At 41.2% G+C, this 20,419-nt stretch overlaps 1 protein-coding gene across 1 annotated transcript in view; it reads left to right on the top strand.

Annotated features, from left to right (window-relative positions):
* The window catches only part of ccdc175 (coiled-coil domain containing 175), a 68,912-nt gene that overhangs the window by 25,915 nt on the left and 22,578 nt on the right, over positions 1 to 20,419 (top strand). The window contains exons 11-13 of the mRNA XM_073039947.1: positions 2,745 to 2,816; positions 8,194 to 8,329; positions 9,072 to 9,203. Of these exons, the coding sequence (XP_072896048.1) occupies positions 2,745 to 2,816; positions 8,194 to 8,329; positions 9,072 to 9,203 (340 nt within the window). The remainder of the gene's footprint in view (positions 1 to 2,744; positions 2,817 to 8,193; positions 8,330 to 9,071; positions 9,204 to 20,419) is intronic.

The raw sequence follows: 20,419 nt of genomic DNA, 5'->3' as shown, positions 1-20,419 counted from the left end.
AGCAGTGTTTTGCCCTTTATCTAAGAAAGGATGTGCTGACATTGGAGAGTGTCTAGAGAAGGTTCATGCGATTGATTCCCGGAATGAACAGGTTAATGTACGAGGAGCATTTGATGGCCCAGGGCCTGTACTCACGGGGGATTAGAAGAATGAGGGGGAATGAAGAGTCTTAAAGATTAAGGGGAGAAGGCAGGAGAATGGAGTTGAAATGGATAATAAATCAGCCATGATGGAATAGCAGAGCAGACTCAATATGCTGAATGGCCTAATTCTGCTCCAATGTCTTATGGTATTATGATTTCAGACTGAATAGTTCCAGACAACTGTATTTTTACTAACTGCAACTTTGTTATTTATATTATGTAAGTTTTTGTTTGTGAAAATAATGTTTTTGAACTTAAAAGTAGTTTTAAATTGGAAAATAGATGCCCTTATGAAAAAAGATTTTAGACCCTATTTATACCTTTACAAGGTAAAATAGTATTTTCATGTCAGTAAAGCTCATTTTAAATAGGCTCATATTTATCTGGCTGTTTTTACTATAAAATGCTGAACACATAGAGTCCATGGACTACAGGAGGAATGGAGACAGGCTAAGCCCTATTGACATCAATGGATCTGGGGTTGAGAGGGTGAACAGCTTTAAGTTCCTTAACATACACATCACCAAGGATCTCACATGCTCTTTCACCTCAGTTGGGTGAATTTTAAAATCCTAAGGATTTTCTACAGGGGCACAATTGAGAGCATCCTGATTGGTTGCATCATTGCCTGGGTTTGGGAATTTGATCCTCCACAATATTCCGCGTGGGAATTTAAACTGGAGGTGGCAGTGCTTTTTCGTTTACGAGGTTGAGTTGCAAGCTCGACATCAACCCAGCACGGATGGGGAGCGCACTCAGGAGCAGTCTGTCACTGGATCGAAATCGGGAACCTCCGTTTTCAAGTCCGGCACTGAAATCACTGCGCCACCGATCTCACTGCGCCACCAGCCGACCTGGTATGGGAACTGTACCTCCCTCAGTCACAGGACTCTGCAAAGTGGTGCGGATAGCCCAGTGCATGTAGATGTGAACTTCGCACTATTCAGGACATTTACAGAGACAGGTGCGTAAAAAAGGCCCGAAGGATCACTGGGGACCCGAGTCACCCCAACCACAAACTGTTCCACCTGCTGCCATCCAGGAAATGGTACCGCAGTATTAAAGCCAAGACTCCAGGATTAACAGGCTCTAGGACAGCTTCTTCCACCAGGCCATCAATCTGATTAATTCATGCTGATACAATTATATTTCTCTGCCATATTGACTGTTGTACATGCTGTACTATTTATTACAAATTACTCTTAATTGCACATTCAGACAGGACCGTAATGTAAAGATTTTTACTCCTTTTGTATATGAAGGATGTAAGAAATAAAGTCAATTCAATTCAATAGTTTACTCTTAACCAAATCACCACTGATATTAAGCAGAAGCCTTGTACTCAAAATTAGGCAAGAAATGGTCTTGTCCTTTTGTTCATTGTAATTTAGTACAGCTGAAAGCTTTAAATGACTGACCCAGGGAAAGAAAACAGATGGAAAATAAGACAAGGTAGGTACATAACAGTCACACTTTAAAATAGGCTACTGAGCCCACAGGCTCTCTTACCTCACATAGCAGTATTGCATAGCTGATGCCTTACATCAGACTTAAATTCTATTTTCTGGACATCCAGGTGAATATCCAGCATGTTAAGAAAGATCTTTGCTCAGGCTGCGCCCCACTGTGCCAGGAAATTAGTGCGATCTTATCTTCCGTTATGCTGGATATTGCTGCACTCAGTCTTTGGCAGAGATGCCTATCCCAGCGCTCAGAAATAAAGAATTGTCTGCAGCTCAAGGTAATGAGCCAGCTGTGAGAAATGGTATCGGGTGAGTCAGAGTAAGTGGTGTGGCCCTCATTCCTGAGATACAAGGTGCAGGACTGTGCTGAGGGTGGCACAACGAGTGCAGGCAGTTGTTAGGGATAGACAGTGGTTGCTCCATATGTTGACAAGGCACCAAGATCATGTAGGCGTTCTCATCATCTCCTATTCATTCTTTGTTTGAGTGCATAGCTCTTCTTCATCAAGTTGTGGGTGATACATTGCTTGACACATTCAGCAAAGAGCAGGGACTTCTGACAGGTTTCCAGCACAGCCCTAGGAGGCCAGCAGTTTATGATGCCTCCTGTCACCATATTGCCATCAGAAATGCATCTTTATAAGTAGAATGTAATAATGACCACTCTTAGTGATGGTTCTGTTAGAATGCATCATAAGAGCTGAATGAGTTGCGAGTATAGAAACGTGACAAATTTTCCACTGAATTTTATAAGCAGTGCAGTATCCAAGCTGAAAAGTGTTCTGTAGAAGACTGTACTGGTAGATCAGCACTGCATATGCTTGTCATACACCTCTCTAGCATAGGGGTTCCCAACCTGGGGGTCATCGGCCTTTAGGTTAATAGTAGGGGCCCGTGGCATAAAAAAAGTTTAAGAGCCTTGCTCTAAGGGAAATACTGCCATAATTCTTATAATATTTTTGCATTGGCTTTCAGATGTAAATGGAATGTAGCTTCATTTCTGTGTTAATTATGGGAAAAATACCATACATTCCTTACACAAAAAGTCTTAATTCAAAACTTTCCTGAATGTATGTATTTACTTTTAGGTTCAGAAAATATTTTATGCTAAGCTCTTAAAAATTTCTTTTTGTTCAAGAGATACAATGGAATTCCTACATAAAGAGTTGGAGAAATATTCACTCAAGTTAGAGAAAGAAAAACAGTTAAGGTAAGATTTTGAAACTTGTGAGTTGCTCCTACTGGTGCACACATCAAATGCAGAAAAGGATTTTCGGTGACCATACCATATATAATCATAACCTGATTATTTAGATACTAGACAGGAAGATAGCTTCTTTAGTAGTCTACTTGACTGTAAGATTGAGTTTTGAAAAATCAGTGGTATCAATAAATAATTATGTGATAATATCCTTTTGTGTACAAAGGTATAATTCCTTAAATTCATTTTGGGGTGCTGTGCACATGAAGACTACACTGAATAACTAACTGCCTGCCATGCAGTGCATATCTTAACATCAGCTCATAAAATTATTTTGATGATTGGACCTCATACAGTAAACTGGAGACATGAGGCCTTATTTGGCCTAATGCAGTAGAGTCCAAGACATTTGCTATTTGCAAATAGGTCCTTCTTTAATTATCTTGGTATTCTCTCTAACCAGCTCTGTGCCTTCCCTCTCACTGCTAAAATCTGGAAGGCCCTACCTTGTATTTTTAGCAGTTTATACCTTGCTAGGTCACATCCTTATAACATCTCAGATTCACAATTCTACATTGGCATCTGATTCTGTATCAGTACTTGCCAAGCCTCTCACCTCTACCTTCATTGAACTTTCCTCATCGCCCAGTGCTGCTCTGTCATTGTCATAATGTCATTTGTTCAGTAGTCTGAAATTCATCAGTTTCTAAGCACAATATTTCCTCTTTATTTCTACTATTTCCCACCTTTGATCTCCCCTGTACCACCACCAACCTTTCTTGATGTTAGTGTGCAATAATAATTTGTTGCCAGATGTCCTTAAAAAAAATCTTCAGTCTCCAATTTTGCTGCTTTAAAAGGCTTTCCCAGAATGTTACAAACATGTATAAGCAATTGTTACATATGTATATGTATTGAGTTAGCTAGCTAGCTAGTGACACAGCACAGAACAGGTCCTTCCAGTTGAACGAGCCGCCCTGCCCTTTTTAACACTAACCGAATCAAAGAACAATCTGCTATGACTAGTTAATGTACCAACTGGTAGGTCTTTGGACTGTGTGTGTAAGCCGAAGTACCTGGAGGAAATCCACGCAGTTCACGGGAGAACATACAAAACCTTTACAGATGGTGCCAGAATCTGATTATTTCTGGTAAGGGTTTGTCCCATCTAATCAATTAGCTGACCTTGATGATTTCTGGTTCTACATTAAAAATGTGTGAAACAAATATGCTATCAGATGACAGATGAAGATAATTATTTGAACATGTATTGTGCATGGAATCTATAACTTAATATAGAATAAAGGATTAATAATTGAATGTCTGTGGCTCCTCAAGTATTGCTTTACTTTTCAAAATGATTACCTTTGTGCTTCCAATAATAATAAGATCACCAGAATAAGGAGGAATGTTCTTTGAGTTTTGGAAATGCTGTAGAAATCACTGACATTTATATGCAAAACTCAACATCATTACATTTTACTGATTATGATATACATTGTTAACCAGATCATTCAGGTCTATCTGTTGTCCCAAACAGTGGGCTAAATTGCTGTGCACCTTCTTCATAATGCCCTTTACCCTATAACAAATGAGAAAGACGCATCTGTTTCAAATCTTGGGATCCATGAGGTGCTCTGTGAGCCATTATCTACATTGAAATCCATAATCTTATGGCCCAGCTTACTTTTCAGTACTTACTGAGTTAAAGTGTCAACTTTGTTTCATTGAGGAGCACAAAAAAGACAAATGTTTTGGGATAATGCAATATGTTTTCTATAATTTTGAAGACTTGCCCTTAGAACTATTCATATTTCTAGCACCACCTTTTCTAGGAACGATACCACATTGGCATATACAAACATACAAGACAATGAAAAGTTGACCAGATGTCCTGTTTACAAAATATAAGGCAGATCCTGTCTGGTGTTGGCAATTGTGTTCTCAAGTAGCAGTTACTCTATGATAACCTGTTTATCAATGTCCACTTTGGACAGGCCCTGAGCTCATCAGAACCTTGGTTCAAACATGAAACAAAAAGATCTACCATTAACTGAGGTGTCTGTGGACCCCGGGTTGGGAACCCCTGGCTTAGGAATGTTGTGTTCTTCCTTCTCTGCCACCTGGTTTACTGCTGCGGGTCCCTATGGTAGGAATACCTTCACCAGAAAAACTAGAGGACTTTGAATAAGTAGCTCACCATCCCCCAAACAGTGTGAGTGCAGAAAATGTTAGGATTAAAATGATGACCAGATCATGAAAAATGAATAAATAAAAATAGAGAATTTCAGCTTCCACTTGAGCTCATCAGTTAATGATAGTTACAACAAAGGGCATGTTCCTTTTGATCCTTACCCCTTTTTGTTGATGCATTATAGAAAGCATCCTATATGGGTGCTTCATGGCTTGATACATCAACTGCTCTGTCTCTGTATGCAAGAAATTATGAAATGTCATGGACACAGTTTGAGCATCACAAACTCGCCTCCCATCTATGGTCTTTATTTATACTTCTTGCTGCTTAATAAAACAGCCTGCATAATCAAAGATCTCACTCATTCTAGACTTTCTGTCTTCTCCTCTCTTACTAAAGCCTGAAAGCACATACCACCAGCCTCGAGGAAGCTTCTGGTCCACGGGTATAAGATGATTATTTGTTTTCCTAGTATGACAAGATGGACTCTTGACCTCGCTCACCAACATCTTTACTGATAGAACCATTCTCTTGCAGATGCCATAGCATCCTGTCAGGAACCTGTCACTAATAAACCTAAAAAACAAGGACACTTACTGTGTGTCAGAACGTGTTTCTCAATTTCACTTCGGCATCCAATACAGATCATGGTGAACAAATCCCTACTCCTCAGTCTAAATACACCACTCTGCCACTGGGTGTTGGATTTCCTAATGAACCGACCTCAGATAGTCAGGATGCACAACTACTCCTCCTTCCCCATCATCTTTAACATGGGTGCCCCCTGCCCCAAGGCTGTGTGCTGAGCCTGTACATTCTTCACACACATGATTGCAAGGCCAAACACCCTAGCAATCACATCATCAAATTCGCCAGTGACACAATGGTAAGGCTCATCACCAACAACGATAAAACGCCCTACAGAGCTTGGAAGAGCTTGAGGCATGGTGCCAAGCAAATAACCTCTTCCTCAAAGTCTTTAAGACAAAGGAGATGGTTATTGACTTCAGGAGAACTGGCACCACTCACACCCTCTTTACATTGGCAGCACAGCTAAGGAAACTGCAAGCAATTTCAAACTCCTGTGAGTGCACTTAATACACAACCTCTCATGGTCCCAGAACACATCCTGCACAGTCAAGAAAACACACCAATGCTTCGGCTTTCTGAGGAGGCTGAAGAGAGCCTTTGCACATCCACACTCTTATCATTCTACAGATGTGCAGTGGAGAATATTACCAAGCTGCATCACTGCAGTTGCACAGCAGCAGAAAGGAAGGATCTACAATGAGTAGTCAAAGCTCCTTAATACATCATTGGCACCAGCCTACAAGCCATCAAGGACATATATACAGGAAGGTGCCAGAAAAAGGACCAGTGACATCATGAAGGATCCCACACACCCTGCTCATGGACTGTTTACTCCACTCCCAATAGGGAGGCGGCTATGTGGCATCCACTCCAGGACCACATCAGACTCAAAAAACAGTTACTTTCCTCAAGCACTAATCAACACCTTCATCAACTAACCCCACCATTAGTTTATAATTTCCTGTCAGTCACCTTATGTACAGCTTATCATCACTTTATGGACGTACAATCAACGTACTGTATCTACTGCAAGCTATTTTATGTATTTATATTTGTGTTTTTTTATTATTGTGTTCTGTATCATCTGTGTTTTCGTTTGTCTTGTATTGGATCTAGAGAACGATCATTTCATTCTCATACTTATGTACAGGAAATGACATTAAAAAACCTTGAATAATCAACCTTGTTGCCTTTGCACCTTACTGTCTATCTGCGTAGCATTTTCTCAATAAATGCAGCAACTAATTCTGCAACACACTCAAAATACTGGAGGAACTCTGCAGGACAGGCAGCATCTATGAAAATGAATAAACAGTTAATATTTCAGGCTGAGACCCTTCATCAGAATTGAAAAGGAAGGGGGAAGCCACCAGAATAAAAAAAAATAGGGGAGGGAGGCTAACTAGAAGGTGATAGGTGAAGCCAGGTGGGTGGGAAAGATAAAGGGCTGGAGAAGAAGGAATCTGCAAGGAGAGGGGAGTGTACTATAGGAGAAAGAGATTGGGGAGGAGACCCAGGGGAAAGTGATAGGCAGATGAGAAGAAGCAAAAGGCCAGAGTGGAACTAGAAGAAGAAAGGAGGGAGAGAGATGTGCTATCTCAATGCACCATTGTAATGAATTGTTCTATATAGACAGTATGCAAGATAAGCTTTTCACTGTAACTTGGTACATGTGACAATAATAAACCAATTTAACTTACCAAATCTAGTTCCTGAAATTTCCACACTGCAGGAATTGCAACTAATAGATGTCAGCTGCCCATTCATGATCTTAAAAATACGTTGATTCCCTCTTCTTGAATCTAGTTGGTATCTTTTAAACTGTTAAATTTAATCCATGCTTTTGCCATCAGTATCCAGGTTTCCTGATCTGTTTCTAAGATTGCTGCTTGTTTTGCAAACTACCAGAACAGTACCTCTTTTCTCACTGCACTGAATTTCTTTACTTACCAAATTCTGCTTTAGCATTCTATAGAGGCAGTACTCTGCACAATTGGATTCATTACCACTTTCTGTAAAAATGTCAGGTCCAATGAAGGAATTCATATCCTGGTGCTAGTTGTATCTGAGGTGTATATGAAGAATTAGGCCAGAGGAAGCCTCATTTTTTTTTCAATCATAGGAAAATGACATTTGGGTCAGGCAAAGTACAATCTTATTTTTCTCCCAAAAATAAAATCTCCGGCTGCTTTCCCTTCTTAGCACTCTCTTTCACCTGTATTCGCCCTCCTATGGTTGGCCTGCATTCCCTTATTTCCCCATTTACCTTTACAAAAATCACTGCAAATCCAAGCTACTGGCACAATTCCTCTCTACTCAGCCAGCTATCATGTTAGTTTTGAGTAAGAAACACATTGTATCTGCACTACTTAGATAGAATGACCCAGGTCTTGTGGTTGTAGAACTGCTGTGTGTTCTGCTTACCCCAGTTCACTGATTTAAATTTGAACTTTAATTGTTTATTCAAACAAAGGGCAAATTTTAAGCAAAATTGGAAAATGCAGATTTTAGTAGTTATAGATGATTTATTTAAGGGAAATACAATTTCCTAATTTCTGTATCTGACGCTTTGCTATAATACCTCCTTTATTTAACAAATAGGGAAGCTACCATACGTAAAAATGAAGAAGTGTCAAGAGAACTATTAGACACCAAAAGAACTACTGGGGAGTATTTGACAACTCAGGCTAGACGCTTACAAAACTTCATGAAGGAACGTGACAAACTAATTGAAGAGGTATGGGCTATGATATTTAACAGAGCAGGAGAGTGTGGTGGAGGGATGTAAAATCCTGATGACCTACTTAATTGAGAATATCCAAGGATATTGTACTTTACTGGAGTTCTGGAAGTAAACATTTGTTGTATCTTGATTATTCCATTTAGAAAAACACCATAATGTTTTCACCACCATCCAGTGGTTGAGATTAATAGAATGAAGAAAAATCACATGAAAACTGTTGTTTTCACAGTAATGTCCTGCATCCATTCCTTGTGTTTAGCTTTTGAATCCCATTTTTGTTACCCAGTTGTTACAGTCCAATTTGAGGTACTATTCTGAATTTATCTTTCTTGTGTGTTTACACTGTAACTGTACAGAGAGCTTCATATTGCCTCCACCAGTGTACAATTAAAAAATGCAATATGAAAACCTGCATCATCTGTTTGTCGTGCTCATGTTCACTCTTTGAAATTTCATATCTAGCCAAGTATGAAACAGGTTTTATCTTCCATTTCAGGAAAAATAATGCACGTACGTAAATTTCTCATTACCTTAGTTTTTAAAGCCTGTTGTTTAGTTTCCATGTATCATTAGAAATTAGAAAATTCAGAAAAGGTCTGTTTTCAATATGTTGCAAACATATTTTGTTTCTTTGCATTGTAGATAAATTAAGTACTTTATACATTGATTTTTGAAGATCATTTTAGTAAAGAATAAAAAATATTTTATACTTTAACTTTTTTGTGTTTTAATTCAGAGTATGAATCTCCAGAAGAGAATTAATGAGTATGCTGAAAAAATTAAGACAGTAAAACAACAACTTACAGCAGAAGAAGATGCATTCAGAAATATGGAACAGCTTTTGTCAGTAGAAATTAACCATCTAAAAGTATAGTATGCCTTTCATTTCTTCTCTCCATTTGCATATAATAATTTACAGATACCAATATCTACATGTGCTTACAGAAATTATAGTCTGGATTTAATGTATGCACAAAGTTTCAATAGTAGCCAGCAGTTTTTTTTTGGTATTGTCAATGTATTAATTTATTAAATATGTTAATAAATTCTTTTGGAAGAGGACAGCGAGGCTTTGAGAAGAAGTGCGGCGGCGGCCATTTTCAAATTGCTTCTCAGATCGGAGTTCTGAGAGGCGGGACTGCGCAGGCGCGTGAAGGAGGCCTGGGAAGGAGGGAAGATATAAAAAGAACGCAGCCTTAAGCAGCGGGCAGCGGAGTGAGCCGGGAGCAGAGTGTAGGGCTTGGGCTCAGAGGGCTTAGGCGGAAGAGGGCACAGTAGGCTTATCTTTTAGTTCTTGTTATTTTCAGTTATTCAGGAAGTATGAGTGTGAGGGCAGCTTGTTGTTCTCGGTGTCGGATGTGGGAGATTCTGGAGTCTCCGAGCCTCCCGGACGTCCACATCTGCGCCAGGTGCGCCGAACTGCAGCTCCTGAGGGACCGAATTAGAGAACTGGAGCTGCAGCTCGATGACCTTCGCCTGGTCAGGGAGAGTGAGGAGGTGATAGAGAGGAGTTACAGGCAGGTGGTCACTCCGGGGCCACGGGAGGCAGATAGGTGGGTCACGGTCAGGAAGGGGAAGGGGCAGGTACTAGAGAGTACCCCAGTGGCTGTACCCCTTGACAATAAATACTCATGTTTGAGTACTGTTGGGGGGGACAGCCTACCTGGAGGAAGTGACAGTGGCCGGGCCTCCGGCACAGAGGACGGCCCTGTAGCTCAGAAGGGTAGGGATAGAAGAAAGAGGACCATAGTAATAGGGGACTCGATAGTCAGGGGTTCAGACAGGCGGTTCTGTGAAGGTGATCGGGAGTCCCGGATGGTAGTTTGCCTCCCTGGTGCCAGGGTCCGGGACGTTTCTGATCGCGTCCAAGATATCCTGAAGTGGGAGGGTGAGGAGCCAGAGGTCGTGGTACATGTAGGTACCAATGACATAGGTAGGAAAGGGGAAGAGGTCCTGAAACGAGAGTATAGGGAGTTAGGAAGGCAGTTAAGAAGAAGGACCGCAAAGGTAGTAATCTCGGGATTACTGCCTGTGCCACGCGACAGTGAGAGTAGGAATGGAATTAGGTGGAGGATGAATGAGTGGTTGAGGGATTGGAGCAGTGGGCAGGGATTCAAGTTTCTGGATCATTGGGACCTCTTCTGGGGCAGGCGTGACCTGTTCAAGAAGGACGGGTTACACTTGAATCCTGGGGGGACCAATATCCTAGCGGGGAGGTTTGCTAGGGCTACGGGGCAGACTTTAAACTAGTAAGATGGGGGGGCGGAAATCAATTTGAGGAAACTATGGGAGAGGAGGTTAGTTCACCAGTAGAGCAAGTAAGTAGACCGTGTGTGAGGGAGGACAGGCAGGTGATGGAGGAGGGATGCGCTCAGCCCGAAGTTGTAGGGGAGAAGAAAGAAAAGGATAATAAATTTGAATGCATTGCTAGGGATGAAAAGAGAGGAGGAGGTGGAGAGTATCTTAAATGTATCTATTTTAATGCTAGGAGCATTGTAAGAAAGGTGGATGAGCTTAAAGTGTGGATTGATACCTGGAATTATGATGTTGTAGCTATTAGTGAAACATGGTTGCAGGAAGGGTGTGATTGGCAACTAAATATTCCTGGATTTAGTTGCTTCAGGTGTGATAGAGTAGGAGGGGCCAGAGGAGGAGGTGTTGCATTGCTTGTCCGAGAAAATCTTATGGCGGTGCTTTGGAAGGATAGATTACAGAGCTCCTCTAGGGAGGCTATTTGGGTGGAATTGAGGAATGGGAAAGGTGTAGTAACACTGATAGGAGTGTATTATAGGCCACCTAATGGGGAGCGTGAGTTGGAAGAGCAAATGTGTAAGGAGATAGCAGATATTTGTAGTAAACACAAGGTGGTGATTGTGGGAGATTTTAATTTTCCACACATAGATTGGGAAGCTCATTCTGTAAAAGGGCTGGATGGTTTAGAGTTTGTGAAATGTGTGCAGGATAGCTTTTTGCAACAATACATAGAAGTACCGACTAGAGATGGGGCAGTGTTGGATCTCCTGTTAGGGAATGCGATAGGTCAGCTGACAGATGTATGTGTTGGGGAGCACTTCGGGTCCAGTGATCACAATAGCATTAGCTTCAATATAATTATGGAGAAGGACAGGACTGGACCTAGAGTTGAGATTTTTGATTGGAGAAAGGCTAACTTTGAGGAGATGCGCAGGGATTTAGAGAGAGTGGAATGGGTCAAGTTGTTTTATGGGAAGGATGTAATAGAGAAATGGAGGTCATTTAAGGGTGAAATTATGAGGGTACAGAATCTTTATGTTCCTGTTCGGTTGAAAGGAAAGGTTAAAGGTTTGAAAGCGCCATGGTTTTCAAGGGATATTAGAAACTTGGTTCGAAAAAAGAGGGATGTCTACAATAGATATAGGCAGCATGGAGTAAAGGAATTGCTCGAGGAATATAAAGAATGTAAAAGGAAACTTAAAAAAGAGATTAGAAAAGCTAAAAGAAGTTACGAGTTTGGTTTGGCAAATAAGGTGGAAGTAAATCCGAAAGGCTTCTACAGTTATATTAAAAGCAAGAGGATAGTGAGGGATAAAATTGGTCCCTTAGAGAATCAGGGTGGTCAGCTATGTGTGGAGCCGAGGGAGATGGGAGAGATTTTGAACGATTTCTTCTCTTCGGTATTCACTAAGGAGAAGGATATTGAATGGTGTAAGGTGTGGGAAACAAGTAAGGAAGTTATGGAACCTATGACAATTAAAGAGGTGGAAGTACTGGCGCTTTTAAGAAATTTAAAAGTGGATAAATCTCCGGGTCCTGACCGGATATTCCCCAGGACCTTGAGGGAAGTTTGTGTAGAGATAGCAGGAGCTCTGACGGAGATCTTTCAGATGTCATTAGAAACAGGGATTGTGCCGGAGGATTGGCGTATTGCTCATGTGGTTCCATTGTTTAAAAAGGGTTCTAGAAGTAAGCCTGGCAATTATAGACCTGTCAGTTTGACATCAGTGGTGGGTAAATTAATGGAAAGTATTCTTAGAGATAGTATTTATAATTATCTGGATAGACAGGATCTGATTAGGAGTAGCCAGCATGGATTTGTGCGTGGAAGGTCATGTTTGACAAACCTTATTGAATTTTTTGAAGTAGTTACGAGGAATGTTGACGAGGGTAAGGCAGTGGATGTAGTCTATATGGACTTCAGCAAGGCCTTTGACAAAGTTCCACATGGAAGGTTAGTTAAGAAGGTTCAGTCGTTAGGTATTAATGCTGGAGTAATAAAATGGATTCAACAGTGGCTAGATGGGAGATGCCAGAGAGTAGTGGTGGATAATTGTTTATCGGGATGGAGGCCGGTGACTAGCGGGGTGCCTCAGGGATCTGTTTTGGGCCCAATGTTGTTTGTAATATACATAAATGATCTGGATGATGGGGTGGTAAATTGGATTAGTAAGTATGCTGATGATACTAAGGTAGGAGGTGTTGTGGATAATGAGGTGGGTTTTCAAAGCTTGCAGGGAGATTTATGCCGGTTAGAAGAATGGGCTGAATGTTGGCAGATGGAGTTTAATGCTGAGAAGTGTGAGGTTCTACATTTTGGCAGGAATAATCCAAATAGAACATACAGGGTAAATGGTAGGGCATTGAGGAATGCAGTGGAACAGAGAGATCTAGGAATAACAGTGCATAGTTCCCTGAAGGTGGAGTCTCATGTAGATAGGGTGGTGAAGAAGGCTTTTGGAACGCTGGCCTTTATAAATCAGAGCATTGAGTACAGAAGTTGGGATGTAATGTTAAAATTGTACAAGGCATTGGTAAGGCCAAATTTGGAATATTGTGTACAGTTCTGGTCACCGAATTATAGGAAAGATATCAATAAATTAGAGAGAGTGCAGAGACGATTTACTAGGATGTTACCTGGGTTTCAGCACTTAAGTTACAGAGAAAGGTTGAACAAGTTAGGTCTCTATTCATTGGAGCGTAGAAGGTTGAGGGGGGATTTGATCGAGGTATTTAAAATGTTGAGAGGGATAGATAGAGTTGACGTGAATCGGCTGTTTCCATTGAGAGTAGGGGAGATTCAAACGAGAGGACATGATTTGAGAGTTAGGGGGCAAAAGTTTAAGGGAAACACGAGGGGGTATTTCTTTACTCAGAGAGTGATAGCTGTGTGGAATGAGCTTCCTGTAGAAGTAGTAGAGGCCAGTTCAGTTGTGTCATTTAAGGTAAAATTGGATAGGTATATGGATAGGAAAGGAGTGGAGGGTTATGGGCTGAGTGCGGGTAGGTGGGACTAGGTGAGATTAAGAGTTCGGCACGGACTAGGAGGGCCGGAATGGCCTGTTTCCGTGCTGTGATTGTTATATGGTTATATGTTATATGTTATGCCAAAAGATTTGTGGATCCGGCCAATGAGGCAGAAAGACACAAATTCCCCTTATCTGTTTCAAAACTTTGTTTATGAGGACAGAACAGATCAAGCATTAAAATACTTACCTAGATGTGTGTGGGTTCTCCTCACTGCAACACACCTCCCTCTCTGCACATTTCAGTGAGTCCCTGGTAAACCTGTCTTGAACCCCCAGCCACTATTTTTATACCCACTTCACTGACAAAAATAGTGCAGTAAATGGACTACTACATTAGCACCAGCTGAAACCAGAGAAACAATCATCACTTACCACTATTCTTCATGAGTCCTGCCCCTGTATTAGACTGTGATGCAGCTGGTATGGGATAGACAGTGAGAGTCAGTGGATGTTGTTTACTTGGATTTTCAAAAGGCCTTTGATAGGGTGCTGCACATGAGGCTGCATAACAAGTTAAGAGCCATGGTATTACAGGAAAGATTCTAGTATGGATTGGCAGGAGGCAAAGAGTGGGATTAAAGGGAGCATTTTCTGCTTGGCTGCCAGAGAGTAGTGGTTTTCCTCAAGGGTTGGTATTGGGACCACTTCTTTTCAGATTCAGATTCAGTTTATTGTCATTTAGAAACCACAAATGCAATGCAGTTAAAAAATGAGACAACGTTCCTCTAGAATAATATCACAAAAACACATGACAAAATAGACTACACCAGAAAATCCACATAACATTTAGCAATCCCCAATCCAGAGTCCGGAGAGGCTGCTGCGTATTAATATCGCGCTACCATCTTAGCGCGTTCCCTAGAAAGGAGCTCCAATCCCACCAGACAAACAAGACCAAAAACTAATGCTACAAGACCTGCACAAAACCACATATTTACAACATATAGTTACAATAGTGCAAGCAATAGCATAATTGATTAAAAAAGACAGACGATGGGCACAGTAAAAATAGTCCAGAGATGTTAAAAGACTATAAGTTTCACATTATATGTAAACAATTTTGGATAATGGAATTGATGACTTTGTGGCCTAGTTTGCAGACAATATAAAGATAGTTGGAGGGTCAGGTAGTGTTGAGGAAGCAGGACGTGGACAGATTAGAAGAATGGGCAAAGTAGCGGCAGATAGAATATAATGGAGGGAAGTGTATGGTCATGCACTTCGGTAGAAGAAATAAAGGTATGCACTGTTTTCTAAATGGGGACAAAATCTGAGGTGCAAATGGACTTGGGAGTCCTTGTTCATGATTCCCTAAAGGTTAACTTGCAGATTGAGTCAGTGGTAAGGAAGGCAAATTCAGTGTTAGCATTCATTTGAGAGAACTAGAATATAAGAACACAGTGTGATGCTGAGGCTTTATAAGGCATTGGACAGACTGCACGGAGTATTGTGAGCAGTTTTGGGCCTATCATCTAAGAAGAGATGTGCTGGTATTGGAGAGGGTTCAGAGGAGGTTCATGTAAATGATTCCAGGAATGAAAGGGTTAATGCATAAAGAGCATTTGATGTCTCTGGGTCTGTACTCACTGGAGTTATGAAGAAAGGGGGGGATCTCATTGAAACTTATTGAATATTGAAAGGCCCAGATTTAGTGGATGTGGAGAGGATGTTTCCTATAGTGGGTGGGTCTAGGACCAGAGGGCACAACCTCAGAATAGACATGAGGAGGAATGTCTTTAGCCAGAGAGTGGTAGATATGTGGAATTCATTGCCATGGACGGCTGTGGAATCCAAATTGTTGATTATATTTAAAGCGAAAGTTGATAGATTCTTGATTAGTGAGGCCTTCAAGGGTTACAGCGAGAAGGCAGGAGAACAGGTTGAGAGGGATAATAAATGAGCCATGATGGAATGGAGGAGCAGACTCAATGGTCCAGTGGCCTAATTCTGCTCCTATGTCTTACGGTCTTAATGTGAGGACACTTGATGGTGTTCCTGTAAACATTGGTCAGAATGAGCAGTGACTTCAATAATAGCCAGCATTTGTTGATATTCTTATTGTTTATAGGAATATTCATATTTTGAATGATCTTTAATTCTAGTTGGCAAATCACTTGTGAAGATTCAGGGAACTCCATTGTTCCAAAAATATGTAGGCAATAGGCAGGTAATTATAGGCTTGCTAGCTTAACATCTGTAGTTTGGTAAATGCTTCAAGCTATAATTAAGGAAGATATAGTGCAAAATCTGGATAAAATTGGTTCCATCAAGCTAACATATTCCTAAAGGGCAAATCCTGTTTGATAGGCTTACAGGAATTTGTTGAGGATATAATGAAAGCAATGGATAGAGAGAACAGGTGGATATTGTGTACTTGGATTTCCAGAAGGTATTTGATAAGGTGCTGCATGAAAGACTTATCCAGAAGATAATGATGCAAGAAGTTGGGGTAATGTATTGCCATGCATGGAGGATCGATAACCAATAGAAGGTAAGCAGTTGGGATTAATGAGTGTTTCACAGGTTGGCAGTCAGTGGTAAATGGAGTGCCACAAGAGTTGGTGTTGGTCCGCAACTGTTCACAATAAACATTAAGGATTTGAAAGAGGAGACCGAGTGTAACATATCTAGGTTTGCTGGTGACACCAAGTTGAATGGAAAAGCAAATTGTGCAGTGTTTGCAGAGAGATATAGATGGATTAAGTGAGTGGGCAAGGGTCCAGCTGATGGAGTACTTTTCAATGTTAGTAAGTGCAAGGTCATCCAGTTTGGAAGGAAAACTAGAAAATTAAATTATTATTTAAATGGTGAAAGGTTGTGGCATGCTGTTGTGCAGAGTGGCTTGGGAGTGCAATTGTATGAAAAGCAAAAGGGTTTGAGGTGGAACGGGTTATTAAGTAGGCAAATGTGATGTTGCCTTTCATTGTTAGAGGGATTGAATTTAAGAGCGGGGGGTTTCTGCTGTGACTCTACAGGGTACTGTTGAGGCTGCACCTGGAGTACTGCATGCAGTTCTAGTCTCCTTACTTGAGAAAAGATGTACTGGCTTTGGAGGTGGTACCCAAGAAGTTCACCAAGTTGATTCCAGAGATGAGGAAGTTAGCCTATGACAATCTTCTGGAGCTATACTCACTGAAATTCAGAAGAATGAAGGGGATCATATAGAAACATATAAAATTATGAAAGTATTTTTACAGAAACATAAAATTATAAAATTATGAAATTAGTTAAGATGGAGACATAAAAGTTGTTTCCATTGGTAAGCAAGACTGAGAAACAGCTTTTCCCAGAGAGTAGTGAATCCATGGAATTCTCAGCCCAGGGATGCAGTAGAGGCTACTTCACTAAGTATATTTAAGACGCAGTTATGTAGTTTTTTATATAGTAGTGTTATGGGGGAAAAGGTAGGTAGGTGGAGGTGAATCCACAGCCAGATCAGCCATGAACTGATTGAATGGTGGAATAGGCTGACTGAGCCAGATGGCCTAGTCTTGATTTTATTTCTTATACTCTTATGTTCTAACTCTCTAAAAAGTTTTAAAGCTTCTCATCTCACACAAGTAATAACAGTAATTCCCTTAACCTAGGTTGCAAATCACATACAATAATATTAAGAGGGTTACTGCACCTTGAGGGTTAATCTGGAATACTTCTGAAATACAGTACACATGCATTCTACTGTACATATTTATTAACATCGTCGCCTACCTTTCGTGTGTACTGTGTATCTTATGCCAGTCTACAGTGCAAAGGAAACATTTTCTAAGAGCTTCTATTAGATTAGTTCAGGGTTCATTTAAATCAACATCTCATTCATTCTCAGCGTCTGGTACGAGGATTAATAATTATTGAAGTGTAAAGCTCTTGTATGTTAACCAACCCCAATTAAGTCTTATTCCGCTGAGATTCACAGTCAAGTCAAAAAGCAGCTACAAAAAAATTACAACATTTGTTTATAATAAGAACATAAGAAATAGGGCTCTCTGGCCCCTTGAACCTGCCCCACCATTCAACAAGATCATGGCTGATCTGACCATACACTCATCTCCACTACCTGCCTTTTCCCCATAACTCTTAATTCCCCTATATTGCAAAAATCTATCCAACTTTGTCTTAAATGTACTTACTGAGGTAGCCTCCACTGCTTCATTGGGAGGAGAATTCCACAGATTCACCACTCTCTGGGAAAAGTAGTTCCTCCTGATCTCCATCCTAAATTTACTCCCCCAAATCTTGAGGTTATGCCCCCTAGTTCTAGCCTCTCCTACCAGTGGAAACAACTTTCCTGCCTCTATCTTATCAATACCTTTCATAATTCTATATGTTTCTATAAGATTTCCTCTCATTTTTCTGAATTCCAGCAAACACAGTCCCAGGCGACTCAATCTTTCCTCATAGTCTAACCCCTTCATCTCTGGAATCAACCTGGTAAACCTCCTCTGCACCACCTCCAAAGCCAGTATATCCTTCCTCAAGTAAGGTAACCGGAACTGCCCACAGTGCTCCAGATGCGGCCTCACAAGTACCCTGTATTGTTGCAGCATAACCTCCCTGCTCTTAAATTTAATCCCTCTAGCAATGAAGGCCAACATTCCATTTGTCTTCTTGCTGGCCTGCTGCACCTGTAAATCAACCTTTTGCAACTTGTGCACAAGCATTCCCAAGTCGTTTTGTATAGCACCATGCTGCAGTCTTTTACTATTTAAATAATAATTTGACCTTCCATATTCCTTCCAAAGTGGATAACTTCACATTTACCAACATTGCAAACTCAACACTGTTGAGTCTGAAGGCTGATACGTCCCCGGGACCTGCTGGTCTGCATCCCAGGGTACTTAAGGAGGTGGCTCTAGAAATCATGGACACATTGGTAATCATTTTCCGATGTTCTATAGATTCAGGATCAGTTCCTGCAGATTGGAGGGTGGCTAGTGTTGTCCCACTTTTTAAGAAAGGAGGGAGAGAGAATTTATAGACCAGTTAGCCTGACGTCAGTCATGGGAAAGATGCTGGAGTCAATTATAAAAGAGGAAATTACGACACATTTGGATAGCAGTAGAAGGATCAGTCTGAGTCAGCATGGATTTACGAAGGGAAAATCATGCTTGACTACTCTTCTGGAGTTTTTTGAGGATGTAACTATGAAAATGGACAAGGGAGAGCCAGTGGATGTAGTGTACCTGGACTTCCAGAAAGCTTTTGATAAAGTCCCACATAGGAGATTAGTGGGAAAAATTAGGGCACATGGTATTGGGGGCAGGGTACTGACATGGATTGAAAATTGGCTGGCTGACAGGGAACAAAGAGTAGCGATTAACGGGTCCCTTTCGGAATGGCAGGCTGTGACTAGTGGGGTACCGCAAGGTTCGGTGCTGGGACTGCAGCTGTTTACAATATACATTAATGATTTAGATAAAGGGATTAAAAATAACATTAGCAAATTTGCCGATGACACAAAGCTGGGTGGCAGTGTGAAATGTCAGGAGGATGTTATGAGAACGCAGGGTGACTTGGACAGGCTAGGTGAGTGGGCAAATGTATGGCAAATGCAGTTTAATGTGGATAAATGTGAGGTTATCCACTTTGGTGACAAGAACAGGAAGGCAGATTACTATCTAAATGGAGTCAAGTTAGGAAAAGGGGAAGTACAACGAGATCTAGGTGTTCTTGTACATCAGTCAATGAAAGCAAGCATGCAGGTACAGCAGGCAGTGAAGGAAGCTAATGGCATGCTGGCCTTTATAACAAGAGGAACTGAGTATAGGAGTAAAGAGGTCCTTCTGCAGCTGTACAGGGCCCTGGTGAGACCCCATCTGGAGTATTGTGTGCAGTTCTGGTCTCCAAATTTGAGGAAGGACATTCTTGCTATTGAGGGAGTGCAGCGTAGGTTCACAAGGTTAATTCCCGGAATGGCGGGACTGTCATATGTTAAAAGATTGGAGCGACTGGGCTTGTATACACTGGAGTTTAGGATGAGAGGGGATCTGATTGAAACATATAGGATTATTAAGGGATTGGACACACTGGAGGCAGGAAGCATGTTCCCGCTGATGGGTGAGTCCAGAACTAGAGGCCACAGTTTAAGAATAAGGGGTAGGCCATTTAGAACAGAGATGCAGAAAAACTTTTTCACCCAGAGAGTGGTGGATATGTGGAATGCTCTGCCCCAGAAGGCAGTGGAGGCCAAGTCTCTGGATGCTTTCAAGAGAGAGTTAGATAGAGCTCTTATAGATAGCAGGGTCAAGGGATATGGGGAGAGGGCAGAAACGGGGTACTGATTGTGTATGATCAGCCATGATCACAGTGAATGGCGGTGCTGGCTAGAAGGGCCGAATGGCCTACTCCTGAACCTACTGTCTATTGTCTATTTTACTCCAACTCTCAGTCCCTTGTCCACTCACTTAACCTATCAATATCTCTCTACAGACTCTCCATATCTTCTGCACAATTTGCTTCCCTACTCAATTTAGTGTCATCACAAAACCTAGATACTTTACACTCGATTCCTTCTTCCAGATCGTTAATGTATATCATGAACAGTTGTGGTCCCAGCACTGACCGCTGCGGCACACCACTCACTACTGATTGCCAACCAGAGAAGTACCCATGTATCCCAACTCTCTGCTTTCTATTGGTTAACTAGTTCTCTATCCATGCTAATACATCACCCCCAACTCTATGCATCCTTATCTTATGGATAAGTCGTTTATGTGGCATCTTATCAAACACCTGGAAATGCAAGTAATAACGTCCATCTATTCCCCTCTATCCACTGCACTTGTTATATCCTCAAAGAACTCCA

The sequence above is a fragment of the Hemitrygon akajei genome, chromosome 3, assembly GCF_048418815.1.
Source record: "Hemitrygon akajei chromosome 3, sHemAka1.3, whole genome shotgun sequence".
In the NCBI taxonomy this organism is placed as follows: domain Eukaryota; kingdom Metazoa; phylum Chordata; class Chondrichthyes; order Myliobatiformes; family Dasyatidae; genus Hemitrygon; species Hemitrygon akajei.
This window is presented reverse-complemented; position numbering and strand designations above follow the sequence as displayed.